Source organism: Oncorhynchus mykiss, chromosome 22, assembly GCF_057628025.1.
Source record: "Oncorhynchus mykiss isolate SJ-2025 chromosome 22, ASM5762802v1, whole genome shotgun sequence".
NCBI lineage: Eukaryota > Metazoa > Chordata > Actinopteri > Salmoniformes > Salmonidae > Oncorhynchus > Oncorhynchus mykiss.
The window spans coordinates 13929890-13949795 of NC_143043.1; the positions used below are offsets into that span (position 1 = coordinate 13929890).

Consider the following 19906-nt stretch of genomic DNA (forward strand, 5'->3'; position numbering starts at 1 on the left):
AGCGTTCTTCCTGGAACCAAAAAGGCTTATCCTATGGGGACTGCCAAAACAACCCTTTTGGAACTCAGCCACACTCAACAAAAAAAGTAGGTAGCGGCATCCTGGCGTCATGGCATCTACAAGCTCTACAAGAAAAAAGAAAACATTTCCTGGTGCTTTCCCAACTCAAATTTAGTGCAATGCTGAGATAAAATAAAGACTTATTTAGCAAAATTCCACAAGGATAAAGAGACTATGATGATTAAGTTGAGAGAAGAGAGAGCAGGGAGTAAGGCCATTACACTATTACAATGGCATGTCATAGCTTTTGTTTTGAATTCTTTAACCATTATTTAATCATAACCATGCACGAAAAGCAGTTCAATTGGACTTGATATTGAATGACATCGCCTAATTCGTTTGGCGTAGTCGGCACTTGTTTCGCAAAACCAGAACATCCTTTTCTCCCAGAAGCCGTAGAGACATTGCAGCAAATGAAAATAAATGTCAGAAATTGAGCAACACTGGAGAAGCACGCCCCGAAAACCTCTGTAAACCTCTTCCCGCAAGCAGCCTGCTTTAATGGTCCTAATCCATGCTCAGTTTAAAGTAACCAAGTTCATCGTCAGAAATGAGCTCTTTGCCCAGAAAAGACAGCATGCATGCTTTCACCAGTGCTACAATTTGGCTTGATGATTGACAATTGATGAGGCTTCATAACCCCGAAAGTACTTTCTTTAAACTGACACAGACCTTTGCACATAATGGAGTGGGTGGTGGTAACATAAACCACGGCCTGCTCCACAACTTGTTATAGTACATAGGCCTAACGGTCATCCCGCGGAGAACAACCACCTCACTATACGCCTCATAAAGGCATACACGCCTCTGTGGGACTTAGTCGCTCTTATATCCCATCATAAATAATGAAGTTACACATGTATCTTACACAGTGGTCTCATTTTTGCACTCCACACAGGAGATTTGTATAATCTGATAAAGAAGACTGTTTAATCTCAAGAAGCAGACACTGAAATACAACATGGTCTTTCTGTTTTGTGGCAACAGAGCTCCTCAAATGAAAACATTGATGATAAAGCGAAGGGCATGAATTATGGTCGCTTCAGATTGGCTGCAAAGAGTAATGTTGTAACTGACAGACGCAGAAGCCATTGTTTTTGCTACACTCTTTTTTTCCCCCATAAGTCGGTCAGATAATGCCTCCTTGGATGGTGGCAGCATGGGAGGAGCTGGCAGACTACTGTATTCAGCTAGTGGGCAACTCGCCCAGCCTCAGACACACCTGTATCATTGCTGTTGTTGTTATCAGGGTGTAAAATCCCAGGCTGTCAGCAGACTAGCCCAATAATTTACTACTGGTTAGGGGAAGAGAGGCATCAATAATAATAATAATTGTCTAAAGATCTGTCCTATTCTCCACTTCTTCATCTGCACTGTTCTGAGAATACCTGATCAAGAGTAGGAAAGCCTAATGGTGAGTTTCCATCACATTGTTTTTACCTTTTGAGCATTCTCTAGAAGAAGGGAGTGAGATAATGGGAACGAGCTGGGGGGGGGGGGGGGGGGGGGGGGGGGGGCTTTTAGACAATTGAGAAAGAGCCTTAGAATTCACCGCTCGTCACGGCAGTGGAGGTCTATTGGGCGAGTATTCATGTTGAAATGTTCTGGCATGGCTCACACTTGATTCAGGTGCTGAATGTATCAGAAGCTCAACATGGCCATATACGGTGAAGGCAGTGTTCACAAGCAAGCCAGAAAGTGGAGTTTATAGACGCAACAAGGGATCAAAACTGAGGCCAAAATCCCTCACAATACAGGAACAATACAGGAATGCGTGAACCTTCATATTGACTCACACATAGCAGTCAATCTTTTTAACACACACACACACACACACCTACATACACATATAAGCTCAGTAGCCTATGGTATGTAGCCAAGGACAGTTTGTGATGAGTTGTGAATGATTGCGGGATTGCAGAGGTAGATGCTGGGGAGGATGGAGGAGGTCTGGACTCTCGGCTCTCAATTATGTCTCGCCCCACAGCCATGTCTCACTTCCTGTTCGATGAATCCTGACCTCCACTGGAATCAGGTCCAGCCTAACCAGCCCTGTCTATGAGTGATGTCACCTGCAAGGCTTTATTGAACTATCTTTCAGTTGAATTCCGCAGTCTACAGAGCAAAATGGCTGTGGAGCATTTTGAAATACCATACTGTGTTTCTCAAAGCAATGCATGTAAATTCTGGAATGTAAAACGCTGGTGCTGAGTGTAAAAATGTTTAATCAAGTGGGCTCAAGCCGAGCCTTTCCGCAAAGAAGCATATTTTCAAGAACTGTCATTCACAGAATGCACGCTCAGTGGAGAATGTGATTTTTTTGTCCAGGAATATGCTTTACCTGGATCCGGGCAGCCGGCCCCTGAATGTACTAAGCACATAGTGCTCAAAGGATAACTGCCCACTGACCAAAATAGTATTTGGCCATAGACTGCACTCTATCACTCAATCTATCTTATGCAAGCAAACTTGACCCGTTTTAGCAAGAGACGACCAAGAGAGTATAACCCTATCTGATAATGCTAAATATAAGGTAGGAAGGAGTCTTCTCACATGCAACTCTAGTCTCCAGGCTACTCAGTCAAATCCCGTAGCAGACTGGACGCAGCTCAGACCTGCAGAGAATTCCATAACACTTCATAAATGGCTTATTCACCTCCATTGCCTGCCTCGATCTCACTGCACTCATAAAGGGAAATCAAACTCAACTGAAGTCCTCGCTAGTGATCTTAATAATGTGGTGCTATTTCGTCTCCATAGCCACAAGGGATTTTGTTTATTGGGGAATGATTGATGCTGGTGATCAGGCTCTCTCTGAAGGATCATGGTCTGTTTCTATGACAAACTATGGGTAACCCCAAGTGAAACAAAACAACTAAGCCAGAAATAAACCTGGGAAAGGTTAAATAGTTAAAGCCACAAGAGGAACATCAAAAGCTCCCCATATTAAAGCCAGTGTTCGGGAACTCAGCCAACGCTCAAAACAGTTGTTGATGAGTGACATGAACCATCTATGGAGAGTAGAGGATGGCAGCACTCTACACACATCTGGGTTGTTTTCTGTGCCAGCATGTGTGGACCCAATCCTCCACATTTTTTCTGAGGGTTGTCACAAACTATCAGCCTGTCTCATCAGAACACTTACTTCTGCTATTGATCCAATACAACATTGAAGCCATATTACAAAACAAAATCAGAGAAAAGAGGACATGCATAGGGGAAAAAACCAGTCAAACCGCTAACTAAGGCAATATTGAATCCCCAAAACAGGATATATTATGGAACTGGAAGACAGATGTTCTTTCCTATTGATCAGAGTATCTCTTTCCCACAAGAAAATGTGACAAACCCAATACAGGTCTTCCAGCCAGAGCAGGAACGGGCAACTTTGATGGGGGTGGGGCTCACAAAAAAAAATCTGAACTCATCATGAGGGGCCGCAGTCTGCGTACCCGCATCCATACCCACATATTCAGTCAGAGCCTGTCCTAGCCTTTTGGGGGCCCGAAACAAAATGTTGCCGGGGGACCCCCCCACCTTGCGAGCAAAACATTTTAGCGGCCCCCCTCTTGGCAGCGGAGACAGCAGAGTTTTTAATATGATATCTGCGTGAGAGCGACTAGCAAAATCAATTTGCACCCCCGGCTGGAGTGTTTACGGACATATTCAACCTCTCCTCTGTTTTCCCCACTTGCCGACCCCAGGTGGAGATGGTAGAAAACAACACCTCCGTCACGCTGATCCTCAACACGAGGGCCCCCCAGGGATGTGTGCTCAGCCCCCTCCTGTACTCCCTGTTCACCCAAGACTGCACAGCTAAGCAAAACTCCAACTCAATCAACAAATTTTCTGACAACACAACAGTAGACCTGATTACCAACAACGACCAGACAGCCTACAGGGAGAAGGTTAGACCCAAGGTGGAGTGGTGCCAGGATAATAACCTCTCACTCAATGTAAAACAAACAAAGGAGCTGATCGTGGACAACAGGAGACAGAGGAGAGGGCCGCAGTGGATAGGGTCAAAAGCTTCAAGTTACTTGGCATGCACATCACTGAAGACCTGAAATGGTCTCGCCACACCGACACCGTGGTGAATAAAGGCGCAACAGCGCCTCAACAACCACAGACGGCTGAAACAAAATCGGCATGGCCCCTAAGACCATATTGAGAGCAGTCTGTCGGGCTGAATTTCTACCTGGTACGACAACTGGACCGCCCTCAACCACATGGCTCTCCAGAGGGTGGTGCGGTCAGCCCAACGCATTAACGGGGGCACGCTGCCTGCCCTCCGGGACATTTACAGCACTCTGTGTCAAAGGAAGAAGGCCAAGAAGGACATCAAGTACCTCAGCCATCCGAGCCATGGTCTATTCATTCTCCTACCTTCTGGCAGACAGAGATGTAACAGGACAGGTGCATCACAGCCAGGACTGAAGAGACTGAAATACAGCTTCTATCTCCAGGCCACCAGATTGTTGAAAAGCCGATTACCTGCCCAGTACTCAGCCCTGCACCTTGAGACAAATGCCTACTGTAAACTCAGCAAAAAAAGAAACTGACCTTTTTCCGGACCCTGTCTTTCAAAGATAAATCGTAAAAATCCAAATAACTTCACAGATCTTCATTGTAAAGGGTTTAAACACTGTTTCCCATCAATGAACCATAAACAATTAATGAACATGCACCTGTGGAACGATCGTTAAGACACTAACCGCTTACACACGGTAAGCAATTAAGGTCACAGTTATGAAAACTTAGGACACAAAAGAGGCCTTTCTACACCAAAAGAAAGATGCCCAGGGTCCCTGCTCATCTGCGGGAACGGGCCTTAGGCTTGCTGCAAGGATGAATGAGGACTGCAGATGTGGCCAGGGCAATAAATTGCAATGTCCGTACTGTGAGACGCCTAAGACAGCGCTAGAGGGAGACAAGACGGACAGCTGATCGTCCTCGCAGTGGCAGACCACGTGTAACAACACCTGCGCAGGATCGTTACATCCGAACATCACACCTGCAGGACAGGTACAGGATGGCAACAACAACTGCCCGAGTTACACCAGGAACTCACAATCTCTCCATCAGTGCTCAGACTGTCCGCAATAGGCTGCGAGAGGCTGGACTGAGGGATTGTAGGCCTGTTGTAAGGCAGGTCCTCACCAGACATCACGTCGCCTATGGGCACAAACCCACCATCGCTGGACTAGACAGGACTGGCAAAAAGTGCTCTTCACTGATGATTTGCAGTTTTGTCTCACCAGGGATGATAGTCGGATTTGCGTTTATCGTTGAAGGAATGAACGTTACACCGAAGCCTGTACTCTGGAGTGAGAGCGATTTGGAGGTGGAGGGTCCACCATGGTCTGGGGCGGTGTGTCACAGCATCATCGGACTGAGCTTGTTGTCATTGCAGGCAATCTCAACGCTGTGCGTTACAGGGAAGACATCCTCCTCTCTCATGTGGTACCCTTCCGGCAGGCTCATCCTGACATGACCCTCCAGCATGACAATGCCACCAGTCATACTGCTCATTCTGTGTGTGATTTCCTGCAAGACAGGAATGTCAGTGTTCTGACAGCATGTCTGGGACCTGTTGGATCGGAGGGTGAGGGCTATTCCCCCCAGAAATGTCCAGAAACTTGCAGGTGCCTTGGTGGAAGAGTGGGGTAACATCTCACAGCAAGAACTGGCACACCTGGTACTGTCCATGAGGAGGAGATGCACTGCAGTACTTAATGCAGCAGGTGGCCACACCAGATACTGACTGTTACTTTGATTTTGTCCCCCCCACCCACCCCAGTATCTCCACTTGCATATTCATCTTCTGCACATCTACCATTCCAGTGTTTAACTGTTATATTGTAATTACTTCGCCACCATGGCCTATTTATTGCCTTACCTCCCTTATCTTACCTCATTTGCACATACTGTATATAGACCTTTTCTACTGTATTATTGACTGTATGTTTGTTTATTCCATGTGTAACTCTGTGTTGTTGTATGTGTCGAACTGCTTTACTTTATCTTGGCCAGGTCGCAGTTGCAAATGAGAACTGGTTCTCAACCATCCTACCTGGTTCAATAAAGGTGAAATAAAAACAAAAAAAAAATGTTCAGGGACATATTATTCCATTTCTGTTAGTCACAAGTCTGTGGAACTTGTTCAGTTTATGTCTCAGTTGTTGAATCTTGTTATGTTCATACAAATATTTGCACAGGTTAAGTTTGCAGAAAATAAACGCAGTTGACAGTGAGAGGACATTTCTTTCTTTGCTGAGTTTATATAGTAATTGAAACGCTGACCACCTCATATTCTGTTTATATACTGTTGTTTACTCACTGTGTATGTATTTACTGTATTCTCAACATAACCCATCCTAATATACCTACTACTGTACATACCATTTTCTTTCCAAATGATATACTGTTTATACACACCACTTATTTATGTGCTGGATTCTGACACATGCTCACTATAGAAATATACTCTGGATTGTGAATTGTCCCGCTCTGTCATTTCTTGATTTCTTGTTTAGATGTATTGATTATTTGTGTATTTGTATTGTATTTGCGAGACATTCTACTGCATTGTTGAATCTAGAAACAAGCATTTCACTGCTCCTGTTATAACATCTGCAAACCTGTGTACACGACCAATAAATGTTGACTTGATTTAAACAACAAGCTGGGACCATAGAGCCATTCCAGATTGGAGTTCCAATCCATGCGGAGATGGCGAGAGGGCCAGGGAAGGCTGAGGGCCAATCTTAAACACCCTTTTATGTAGTGAGAAGGAGTGGTGGTCTACACTTCGGAACGCTGCTCTGAGTTTCACTGTTCCGCTCCATTGCTGCACCATGAACTAATGGAACGTACACCACACACAGAGTGGAACTCCGAGATAAAGCATGTGTCCGATTGAACGCGATTGGGAATGATGAAATGGAGGAGGCATGCCGGAAAAGGGACTGCATGGCAAATCCATTATGTCTGCAAAGCATTGGGGCAACGTATAGCCAGATGTTGCAATTACAGAAACGCTGCCATATTTCAAAGGGGCCCCACATGTGCAACTCTCTTTCACTCAAATCATAGGTAATCCTATAGGAACTGAGGGGGGGGGGGGGCTACAGGACAAAGAGATAGAAAGAGGTAAATGAGCAGAGAGGGGAATAGATTAAAATAAAAGAGATGGTGTTAAAAATCCTCAACCAACCCACTAAGCACCGTATCTAGAATTAGGTTTCTGACACGTGTGTACCCCAGACTGGGGCCTTTGAGATACTGACCACGACAACACCCCAGCATGAGCCTGACTCTGACTCTGGACCTGCACTGAGAAGACTATACTCTCCTGGTCTCCCCCTGACTCTGACTCTGGACCTGCACTGAGAAGACTATACTGTCCTGGTCTCCCCCTGACTCTGACTCTGGACCTGCACTGAGAAGACTATACTGTCCTGGTCTCCAGATTGACTAAATGTAGGTTAATGGACATTGATCATTCCATTAAGCTATTTGACCACTTTGACAGCTTGGAGGTTTAGGCAAGGGTCAATATTTGCTTTGGCTTATAGTTGTAGGTGACACTCTGAAGTAGTGTTGTTTTAAATCAGAGGCTCATGGCAGCAAGAAATGTTTACTTTAAAATCCTTCGTAAGCCCTTGCATATTGGTAGAAGTGGCCATTAATACACCACTAAAGGTCCTCTTTAAATCTGTACACTTTGCACTTGAAAAGGAATTTCAATCATAAATTGAAATCTGAGGTTTTTGTTCTTAACCTTCTGATATGTTATCAGCACTTAAACGGATGATGTCACAGGCTTATAACAACTCCCATTAGTACCGCTAAGGTTCATAGAGTCGAGCAGAAGGAATGTACCCATGTGACATCATACTTCTGGGCGGAGTTAAGTCCTTTTTCTGTAGTGTTGGGGCTCAAACATTGTACACACTTTATAACAAGTATTCTCTTCCAGTCACCTTGCTCATGAAAGACTTATGCAACCTAAGAATGACCCTCACTGACAAGATTATGTTTCTTGGCATATTTTCAAGCCTTTTTAGAGGACAGTTGATTTGTTTGCCATTGGCCTTTTCTGAGAAACTCTGGAAAACTGTCCATAAACCCATTGTGGATCTTATCAATAATTCACAAGTGTATTGTGGAAGAACATCCTGAGATTGGTGTTTCAGGTATCGATGTTGTCCTCTTGCAAGGTCTTCTCTCGCGCCTTCTTATGCCATCCCCTTTTCACTTTTCCCTTCCGGTTGGCCAGTGTCTTCTGCGACTTCATTTCCTGCATCTTGACTGTCATCTTCTGTCATTTCACGTCATTTCATATTTTCCTAAAGCAACTGTTTCTGTCTGTTCAGCCAAGACAGTTCAGACGTTCTGGGCTTTCGGGGGGGAAAGGATCCTCCTCTTTCTGCTTGCCTAGCAGATAGCGCCAGTCTGGTTCATAGAGGAGGTCCGTTTCCTGCATCTCCCTTCACTAGACAGTAACTGCTTCTGCAGCTGGAAACACATCACTCTTCATTGTGGCATTCTTCCTGAGCTTGGTCTCCAAACCACCTCAGCCTATACTCCGTTCCCTGACTTTACCAACAAACAAAAAACGGGAAACATACCTTATTAATGTATGACTCAAATAGTGAAATAAAGTCACAGAATGACTTTGAAGTACTGATAAATAGACTCATTGGTAGACGCTTCCAGGTTTCATAAAAAGACGTGTGCCTGGCAGCGGTTATGTAAACCAACATTCTTCATGAACGTTACTGAGAGAGGTTTGATTGAATTTCACCCTGAAGTAAGTTGCATTGTTATACAGCCTCCTAAAAGCAGTCAATCAGTGACTAGGAGCTTAGCTGGTGGGCTTTGGTGTCCTTTAACAATCCCCCTCCCCTAAAGGGAATAATGCTGATGAACTAATCAAGGGGTCAGTTAAGTCTCTCCAGAACCATAGTTTGACAGAGGAGCAGAGATAGACCAAAGGGCCATCCCATCATAGTTGCATCTCAATCAGCTGCACCGTGGTTCCTCTCTCGATTAAGTTCTTCTAAAAGTATATGGGTCGATCTGAAAACATAGACTACCAGTATGGTGGACATGGCCACTATGGAGACTTTGTTTCCACCTGTCCAGTTATTTCACGTCACTGATGAAGGATAATGGGAAGAACGGGGTACAACATAGTTCACAAAGGTGAAAGACTCGCCTTTGTGCACACCTCCATACCTCTGAGCATTCGGACATTCTCAGCACAGCTCCGAAAGCACACACACATATACACACACACACACACCCCTTGCAGAGAGCAAACACACGTTAGATTAAATTATACAAGAGAGAGCAAAAATAGCTTTGTGTCTCGGCCAGGCAGAGAGAGAGGGAGAGATAGGGAGGGAGAGAGAGAGAGTCAGACTGAACCAGCTTTTAAGGGAAGGGTAAAGATGACAGGAATGGGTCAACTCAGAGATTAAGGGAACACAGTCATCCCTCTCTCGCTCACTCTCTCTCACAACTTCTCTGACTGAAGTTTCCCCCCTCTTCATCTCACCCCCCCAACAATCCACTACCCTAATACCCTCACTCCCCATTGGCAGTGCAGACCACCCAGACCACCCAACAGGCCCTCAGACCCCCATTCCACTTCAATGGGTTGACCACCCTACATAATCCCCTTGGGAAGTATAGTCCATCCAGTTTACCTGGAGAAATGACATGAAAACAGACCCCCAAACACAAAAACACACACACACACACACACAAAAATAGACCCCCACCCCCATACCCCTCACATACACCCACACATGCATACACCCACAAACACACACACACCAATACAGTCTCACAACCCACCCACACACATTTACAGACAAACACAGCTCACCCAGAACATGCAGGAGAGGCAGACCCAGGTGCGGGCTTGCCCAGCTAGGGCTGCGGGCAGGCTGAGAGACACAGAAGGCATATTTCCTTCCTTCTGGTGGATGCTGCTATTGCTCTTGCTACTCCAGACTGACCACTGGATTCCCAACTAGTATTCCAGACCTGCCACAGGATTCCCAACTAGTCCAAACAGGAGGGATATCCAGCACCGCAAATCCATGACACGTCAGGGAATACCAGAGAGGGTGACTGCTGCAGCTCTCCTTCTTTTTCTCTCAATCTCTCTCACAGGCGTACTTGATCCCCTTCACTCTCTCTCTAACTCACTTGCTTCTTGTTTATATTTAGTTCCCTATTCTCTATGTTCCTCTCTGTCTCTGTCTCTCTCCGCCTCTCCAACTCAACTTTGTCCCTCCTCTCACTCTCTTTTCCCCAACTCTTATTTTATCCCCAGTACCTCTCCTTTCTCTCTTTTCTCCAGTGTCTCTCTTTCCGTCTCCCTCCACTGAGGGAACTTTCACAAAGCTTTTTGGGGTCAGGCTGCTCCTCTCCACGGGAGCAAAGGGGGAGGTGTTCAGAAAAGGGGCTCCGTTTATTCTCCATCCCTCTCCCCCCCTCTCTTAGCCACCCGCCCCTCTCTCGACCCCCTCTCCCCTCTCTTCATTCTTAATTTCATTCATTCCTTGAACTCTCCCTCCTCTCCACTCCTTCCCTCTTTCTCACCTCCCCCATCCCTCGTTCCCTGGTATTCCCTAGCTAACTGTGCTCACTCATGTCTGTGCTAACGTTGCTTAAATTTTTCATTAACTCCCTTTTTCTTTCCCTCTCTTCTTCCCTCCCTGCATCCCCTATATCCACTCTCCTGCTTGTTTCAACTCCGCTTCACTGTCCGGACCATCCTGGCTCCCTCACCGTACCGTCAAACTCTTGACTGAAAATCTCTTCTGCTCGGTGGTCTCATCTAGTTTGCTTCCTCCCCAAAATAAACCAGGACCAGGCCCGGGAAGACGCATTGCTTTTACTCTTTGCTTTCAAGGCCACAACAATCAAAGAGCCCTCCTCTAAAAGAGAAAGAAAAGACTCTGACCCCCTACTATAGAGAAAGAACACAGCGGGACTGGGAAGAAAAGCTGCTTCATTAAGTTCTCAATGGTCATCAATGGGTCACGTTAGCCCTGGCTTTAAGTCTCTCTGGTCTCCCCTGTGCTTCTTTCACACATGCACACTCACACACCCTTTCACGTCTTTCGCATGCATGCATGCACACCCACACACACGCGCGCGCACACACACACACAGTATGAAAAATGACTGATCCCATGGTATTTCCTCTCAGTCACCTTATCGAGATGAACCAGCTCAGTGTTAAAATGTTTCAGTGTTAAAGCCCAGAACCCTTCCACTAATGTTTCAGCTACTACACCACAATGTTCACGCAAATACTTTTTATCAATTCGTTGTAGTTTTCAATCATTTTTTAAGTGGGGACACAATAGAACTATCTTTATGGGGCAAAGCAATTGTTGAAGTGAAAAATCTCGGTGATGACTGTTTGACCTTTCTATTCCAGACAGTATTCCTTTCCACTATAAGCTCTGATAAAGAAAAGGAAAAAGTGCCCACCAGTCTTTCAGTGGGATTGCCTCTCCCTCTTCTCTGGTCTCTGTGGTGGGGGAGAGCGTGGACGTGAAGTGCTGTGCCAATCTGCTACTGGAAATCATGAAATACTCTCTGCGTGTGTGTGATCGACGACATGACTGTCGGAGGGCACAGAATCACTGATCAACAAATCCCCTTGCATCCCAAATAACTACTCATTATGTGGTCAAAATGTGCAAATAATAGACTAGCCTTGCTCAAACTGACCCTCTCAAACACACGATCACATGAGGGGCCGTGGAGAAAAGGGTGTAGTAGTTTTAGGACTACATCAGAGTAGAGGTTGAGTCAGTGTAATACTAGGTGTTGACTTCCTCTGATAGAGATTAGTTGTACTTGTGTACATGCCATGGTCATTGAAGCAACGCCCCTCTCTAACCTTCTCCTCCTACCGTCTGCAGTTCCCACCTGGTCACTCCTGTGTGGGGTTACAGGGGTAAACGTTCTGCTTGTTTACTTCATCCTCATGTGTAAGGGCTCTGACCCAGTGGTAAGGGACAAGACCTGGGTTTAAATACTATCTGAAATCTTTCAAGTTATTTTAGCGTTTGCTCTAGCCTGCCTGCAATGCCAGGGGGGCGGGGTTGCAGTTTTGTGACTATTCTATTCTGTTTCCTTTGCGCCAGGCTAGCTCAATTAAGCACAGATAAAGTATTTCAAATGATTTCAAGTAGTATTTGAACCCAGGTCTGATAAGGAGAACTTCCCACTTAATCCTTGTGGGACAGCAACAACAGAATTCCATAGGGTCAAGGGTCAAAGACTTTGGATCTAACCATTACAACCATAAGATGCACCCTTGGGAACACAGGCATAGCCATGAATTGGAAAGGGGGGGCACACCAGCGAAGTGTAGATCTTACCGTGAAATGCTTACTTACAAACCCTTAACCAACAGTGCAGTTCAAGAAAGAGTTAAGAAAATATTTACCAAATAAACTAAAGTAAAAAATAATAAAAAGCAACACAATAAAATAACAATAACGAGGCTATGTACAGGGGGTACCGGTACCGAGTCAATGTGAGGGAGTACAAGTTAGTCGAGTTTTGTACATGTCGGAAGGGGTGAAGTAACTATGCATAGATAATAAACAGCGAGTAGCAGCAGTGTACAAAACAAATGGGGGGGTGTCAATGTAAAAGTCCGGTGGCCATTTGATTAACTCTTCAGCAGTCTTATGGCTTGGGGGTCGAAGCTGTTACGGAGCCTTTCTGGTCCCACTTGCCATGCTGTAGCAGAGAAAAGTCTATGACTTGGGTGACTGGATTCTCTGACAATTTTTTGGGCTTTCCTCTGTTTTTCATATGACGTGATTGAATATGATCTTCATGACTGAAATCTTATGTTGGTGACACAAACTGAAGACACAATTGTCCCAAAATAGGTTTATTCCCACTCACAAGGCATAGTGGCCCCCGGTGGACATTTGCAATATAGCTTTTCCAAATTCTGGTAAGGCTGCATGTGTCCAGAAAACAGGGACATAGGGCTAATTACACACATACACACACACACACACACACAGCATCGTCTCCGGACATCACCAGATCAGTGCACATAAGGACAGAGTGTGGACAAAGCTATCAGCAGGACAGCTATGATTACCCCCTTTATCCCTTCAGATCAGTGCCCCAGTTGCCAGCAGTCCCTGCTCCCCAGCCTGGCGAATGAAACAGGACACATGGCATCAGATGTGACAGTATCACAAACCATCATCTACAGAAGCATGGATGGAAGGCATACAGGGATAGAGATAAAGAAGGACAAACACATCCTCTTTATGTGTGTGCATGCGTGTGTGCAAGCGTGCGTGTGTGTGTCAGTGAAAGATCCCCAGAGAAGGAAAATTTCTGAAAAATGTAAGTAGTGAAACATTGAAAAAAGTTTTAGATAAAACTACCCTAAATACATTCACGTCACCAAATAATTGATCAAAACACACTGTTTTGCAATGAAGGTCTACAGTAGCTTCAACAGCACCCTCTAGGGTAGTGCCATGGTTAAGCCGAAGGCAGCTATTTTCCATCCTCTAGGTACATTGACTTCAGTATAAAACCTCAGAGGCTAGTGGTTCTCACCCCTTCCATAGACTTGCACAGTAATTATGACGACTTCCATAGAACGTCCTCCAACCTATCAGAGCTCTTTCAGTATGAACTGACATGTTGTCCATCCAATCAAAGGATCAGAAAATGTATCTAGTAGTGATGGGTTGAAAAATCAATAAGGTTACATATGGATATTCTTTTTTAAGATATATTGTATCTTATCATTTTGACAATATCACAATATTATTTTTGCGGTAGTTGGCTGTACCTGCACAAAAATCCAGTATTTTTATTTTATAATCTGTTCTCCATCTTCTTTTTTAAATAGAAGCCCATTTGTTTTCAGCACTTTTATTTCCATGACTGATCAAAACTCATTTCCTCATCCCTCTGCAGCAGACATACAGTTTGGTGAGAAATATGTTTGCAAAACATGAAACCGCAATAAAATGACAGCACAGAATCTTAAAAGGATCGGACCCTTTTTAAAATAAAAAAATCTCCTAAAATGACATACCCAAATCTAACTATCTATAGCTCAGGACCGGAAGCAAGGATATGCACATTCTTGATACCATTTGAAAGAAAACACTTTGACATTTGTGGAAATGTGAAATGAATGTAGGAGAATTTAACACATTAGATCTGGTAAAAGATAATACAAAGATAAAAAACCTGTGTTTATTTTTTTTATTTTTTTTCCATCGTCTTTGAAAAGCAAGAGAAAGGTCACAATGTATTATTGCAGTTTATGCACAATTTAGATTTTGGCCACTAGATTGCAGAAGTGTATGTGCAATGTTGTAGACTGATCTAATGAACCATTGTATTTCTGTTCAAAATGTTGTATCAAGTCTGTCCAAATGTGCCTAATTGGTTAATTGATATATTTTCAAGTTCATAACTGTGCACTCTCCTCAGAAAATAGCATTGTACTCTTCCACTGTAATAGCTACTGTAAATTGGACAGTGCAGTTAGATTAACAAGAATTTAAGCTTTCTGCTCATATCAGAAATGTCTATGTCCAGGGAAATGTTCTTGTTACTTACAACCTCATGCTAATCACATTAGCGCACATTAGCTCAACCGTCCCGATCCCGTAGAGGTTAATACATATAGAATCGTGACAATCGTGAGAATCCCAATACATATCGTATCGGCACCTAAGTATGGTGATAATATCGTATTGTGAGGTCAATTCCCATCCCTCGAATCTAGTACTGAAAGCATGAGCTACAGTAGTTGAAAAGTAGTTGACTAAAAGAGAGAGAAAGACAATAGCTAAACAGTTAAGAACAAATTAATTTATCCTAGCTCGTTGGCTAGCCAATACTGCAACTCTTACAAGTCAAGCAAGCTTTTGGTTTTATTAATTTATTGCTACCAGGGCCCGCCGGTGTAACTGCTTGCTTTACACTGTACTGCATGATTGTACATATGGATTGGATTGTGGATTTACTCACACGTTAGTTCTAGTTTGTTGACTACCTTTATAACATTAACCTTTTCACAGGTACCAACAAACAGGTGTGATCATTCTACGGTGGTCCCTGCAGCGTACGCTCAAACCGGTGTGATTTGAACGCTTATTTAGAACGTCCAGTTTCGATTAACGGAACAATCAGAATTTGGGCTGGAGAAACTGTTTTTTCACGGAAACATTTTGCACAAACACAGTCCTTAAAAAGTTATGTCCAGAATGTGACCAGTTAATTTTGGGATGCAATGTTCAGACATCCACAGAAGTAGCTACAGCATAACACAATCATCCAATCCGGAAAATGTAGGCTACATTTATCCTAGCGCTATCTGAGGAAAGATTGACATAACACAAGCAGTCATATTTTTATAACTCTCGGCTGACAGAAACTACAATATGAATTAGCTAATAGCAATTACTCTTATTAATTAATCACAGCTGAGCTCACCTTTGATCTAAATAATTTAGTAAAATACTTTCTAGAAATTTAAAGTACACTGATGATGGGTAGTTTATGCACGCCGCCATGTTTTTTCCCCCGCATCAACCAAAGATAATAAGAGGAAATAAGATGAGTTTGGTCTGTTTATAGTATGCATGTTGAAGGGGGTGTGTTGTCAACGATCATTCACAACCCTTCATTTACTTCTGGGAAGTTTACATGAAAGATGAGTGAACAATTCCTTCACCTCATTATAACATCTTTGGTCTGACAGATGTTTACGTGACACCCAGAATGCATTGTATAATGTCAACAAACATGGCGCTACACATACAGTTGAAGTCTAAAGTTTACAAACACCATAGCCAAATACATTTAAATACATTTAAACTCAGTTTTTCACAATTCCTGGCATTTAATCCGAGCAAAAAATCCCTGTCTAGGTCAATTAGGATCACCACTTTATTTTAAGAATGTGAAATGTTCAGAATAATAGTTCAGAGGATGATTTATTTCAGCTTTTATTTCTTTCATCACATTCCCAGTGGCTCAAAAGTTAAAATACACTCAATTAGCATTTTGTTGCATTGCCTTGCATTTTGTTGCATTGCCTTGAAAGGGTAGCCTTTCACAAGTTCCCACAATAAGTTGGGTGAATTTTTACCCATTCAGAGCTGGTGTAACTAAGTCAGCTTTGTAAGGCCTCTTTGCTCGCACACACTTTTTCAGTTCTGCCCACAAATGTTCTATAGGATTGAGGTCAGGGCTTTGTGATGCTCCCTCCAATACCTTAACTTTGTTGTCCTTAAGCCATTTTGCCACAACTTTGGAAGTATGCTTGGGGTCATTGTCCAATTGGAAGACCCATTTGCGATCAAGCTTTAACTTACAGACTGATGTCTTGAGATGTTGCTTCAATATATCCACAGAATTTTCCTACCTCATAATGCCATCTATTTTGTGAAGTGCACCAGTCCCTCTTGCAGCAAAGCACCCCCAAAACATGATGATGTAACCCCCGTGCTTCACAGTTGGGATGGTGTTCTTCGGCTTGCAAGCCTCCCCCTTTTTTCCCCAAACATAACGATGGTCATTATGGCCAGACAGTTCTATTTTTGATTTTTTTGTCCCTGTGTGCAGTTGCAAAGTCTGGATTTTTTATGTCGGCTTTAGAGCAGTGGCTTCTTCCTTGCTGAGCAGCCTTTCAGGTTATGTCGATATATGACTCGTTTTAATGTGGATATACAGTGGGGAGAACAAGTATTTGATACATTGCCGATTTTGCAGGTTTTCCTACTTACAAAGCATGTAGAGGTCTGTAATTTTTATCATAGGTACACTTCAACTGTGAGAGACGGAATCTAAAACAAAAATCCAGATAATCACATTGTCTGATTTTTAAGTAATTAATTTGCATGCTACATACATATTGTATTTGCCTACAGTAGAAACGACAACGCGATATACAGAAAATAAGGAACTATTATTATTTGTAAGGACAACAACAAGGAGGGCACTGCGAGCGCCAGCCAGAAAATATTCCAATTCGTGCAAGACTTTGCAAATGTCTGCAGACTTCTGCTGCGCAAACATTGGTGAAGTGGTGGGCTCTCCTCGAAGAGTGAAGTTTGTCCAGCTCAGTAAAACCTCAAACTAAAATGGGCTGACTTGGACTACTTTTATGTGAATTAATGAGGAGGTGGAACACACCTTAATTCAAGCTGTTGTTAGAAAATACAACTTTTTAGAAAATAATTTGAAATTGACAAGTTGATAATTAGCAGGCAGTACGTGTTAACTGTCCTGTTGCGTAATAATCACATTTTGAAACAGTGATTGCATTCAGACAGCTGTAATGTTGTGCACTGAAGTCCAAGCGAAGGGAAAAGGTGAGAGGAGGAGAGCGCGTAGATGAGTGAAGGAATTATACAACGAGAAAAGTGATGATGCTGTATATGGTAGCTATGAAAGTGAACTGTGTGTGCGGGTGATTAGGCGTGTCTTCATTCCGCTTCTGTTGCAAAAGGTTTCTTAAACAGAAACAAACGGAATCAAAACTGGGAGGGACCTACCTGAATTTGTCCAATAGAAACTTTAGTTTTAGTTGCAAAACGGTTTTGCACTGTCTCTCGACCTGTGCACCTACATTATGAACTTTCATTTGTAAGCTAGGTTGTAGCAATCTTATGATGGGTATAGGGCGAATTTGAATATCATGTAGTTGCCTAAACCTATCGCTGTTACATTGAGCTGGGTGAATGGAATATGAATGACAGTCATCCAATATGCTGTAATAGAAATAAGGACATGCTCATTAAAAAAATAAATCATTCTCCCTAATCTTAAACGGTACCGACCTCCATTAGTGTGTGTGTGTGTGTGTGCAGGGGGGTATAAAATAATATTTCCCAGGCTAATCAAATCCATAATGGCCTCGCATTAGTATGACTTTGACCTTCAGCTCGGGCTGTGCTGGGAAATCAGCTCACGGCACAGCACTGAGAGATAGTGGTAACCGCTATAAAACAGGCCTCTCAGATTGAATGATACAACAGAGGACAAGGAATATTTTGCTGTCTAATAACAAACACACAAACAGCTTGAATACTCACACTCACCCACAAAAACACACACACACACATAGCTAACCAATAAATTAATCCAGATATTGTGTGTGTGTGTGTGTGTGTGTTCCTGCGAGTATGTGTGTGTATGTCTGCATGCGTGTGTGTGTGTGCATAAAACAAAAGTGGGGAGTGGGTCATACTCCGCTATACCAGGCCTCCTCTTGGCTCAGAGCCTAGAGTCCAGTAGATGGGAGGAAGTCCCCCCCACCCTTCCCTCCTTTCCTCCCCATCCCACCGGGTCTAACTCCAGACCCCAATCTGTGGAAAACAATACAGACACACCCTCCCTGGGCTCGGGCTCACATGGGTATGCATGTTTTTTTCCCCTCTCTCTAGCTTTGAAGAACAGGATCCTGTAGGGAGCAGAGAGTGAGAGAAAGGGACATGCCTCTGTACCAGACCTCCCTCACCAGAACGAAAGACCTCCACTATAACACTAAGAAATATTTATGTTTTTTAAACGATGTTGGTTAATGCTAATGCTAATGGTTTGCATCAACATAGCACTCTTCCAAAGGTATCAAAGCACTTTTGTGTAGCAGGACGTAAACCAATGCCTATCACTCTACTTCCCAAAACATTATTGGATTCCCTTTCCCGTTTGTTTCAGACCCAAACTTTCACCAGTATGTCCTATTGTCCTCTCCAAACGTTAATTTATTCTGTACTTGTTACGCTCAAGAACAGACTATCATAAATAGACACTGTTCCACAAAAACACAGACCACACTGTTGTCCCTTAGGACAGTCTTCCTCAGTTCAACCTAATTAACGAGACATCCTTTAGCACAAATGTCATTGTAATAGTCAAGCACAGACCATTTTCTGTCCCTCGCATTGTAGCTGAAATAATGTTCCCCACACATTGCCCATACTAAATCTGAAGATACCAATAGTGCCCATATGTTGCCCATATGTTCCCTATACGTTTCTCCCCACATGCAACAACTCTCCTCAGCCTGTTCTGCAAGTCAGTGGCAGAAACTGGCCCTTCTTTTCAGAAAGCTCTGTAGTTTCAAAGAGCAATTTTTCACTTTCTCTCAGGGATCCAGTTCTTTTTAATCACTTGCATACCAAGGCAGCTGGTGCCAAGTTCAACTGACATAGCCCTCAGCTTATGTCAAACTGATCTGCTTTTAAAACCCAGGAAACCTACAGCCAGAAAATCTCTGTCAATTATCGGAGACATTCTGTGGTTATTAGGTCATATCATTCATCAGCACTTCAGTTTGGTGGGGAGGTGTCATGCGGTTTCTGAGTAGCTATGGTTTAGTCCCAGACAGAAATACAGTGTATCTCATTTACAGGAATATTCACGCCACTGAGTCAATACATCACCTTTTTCAATGAGTACAGCTGTAAGTCTCTAAGAGCTTTGCACACCTGACTTTTTCTTCAAGCTCTATGAAGTTGGTTGTTGATCATTGCTAGACAAACCCTTTTTAAGTCTTGCCATAGATTTTCAAGCAGATTTAAGTCAAAACTGTAACTCGGCCACTCAGGAACATTCACTGTCTTCTTGGTAAGCAACTCCAGTGTAGATTTGGCCTTGTGTTTTAGGTTATTGTCCTGCTGAAAGGTGAAGTAATATCCCAGTGTCTGTTGGAAAGCAGAACAAACCAGGTTTTCCTCTAGGATTTTCCCTGTGCTTAGCTCCATTACGTTTCTATTTTATCCTGAAAACTCCCCAG

The 19906-nt window shown here is 43.5% G+C and overlaps 1 protein-coding gene across 23 annotated transcripts in view; it reads right to left on the reverse strand.

Moving 5' to 3' along the window:
* Positions 1-19906, reverse strand: part of tns1b (tensin 1b) — a 278602-nt gene that overhangs the window by 180293 nt on the left and 78403 nt on the right. For 7 of the 23 annotated variants that reach the window (XM_090215536.1, XM_090215532.1, XM_090215526.1 and 4 more), the window contains exon 1: positions 9959-10631. The exons of the other annotated variants lie outside the window; for them this stretch is intronic. In XM_090215536.1, coding sequence (XP_090071662.1) covers positions 9959-10039 — 81 coding nt within the window. In that variant the 5' untranslated portion in view covers positions 10040-10631. Of the gene's footprint in view, positions 1-9958; positions 10632-19906 lie in introns of those variants that run through there. 23 annotated transcript variants of the gene reach the window in all.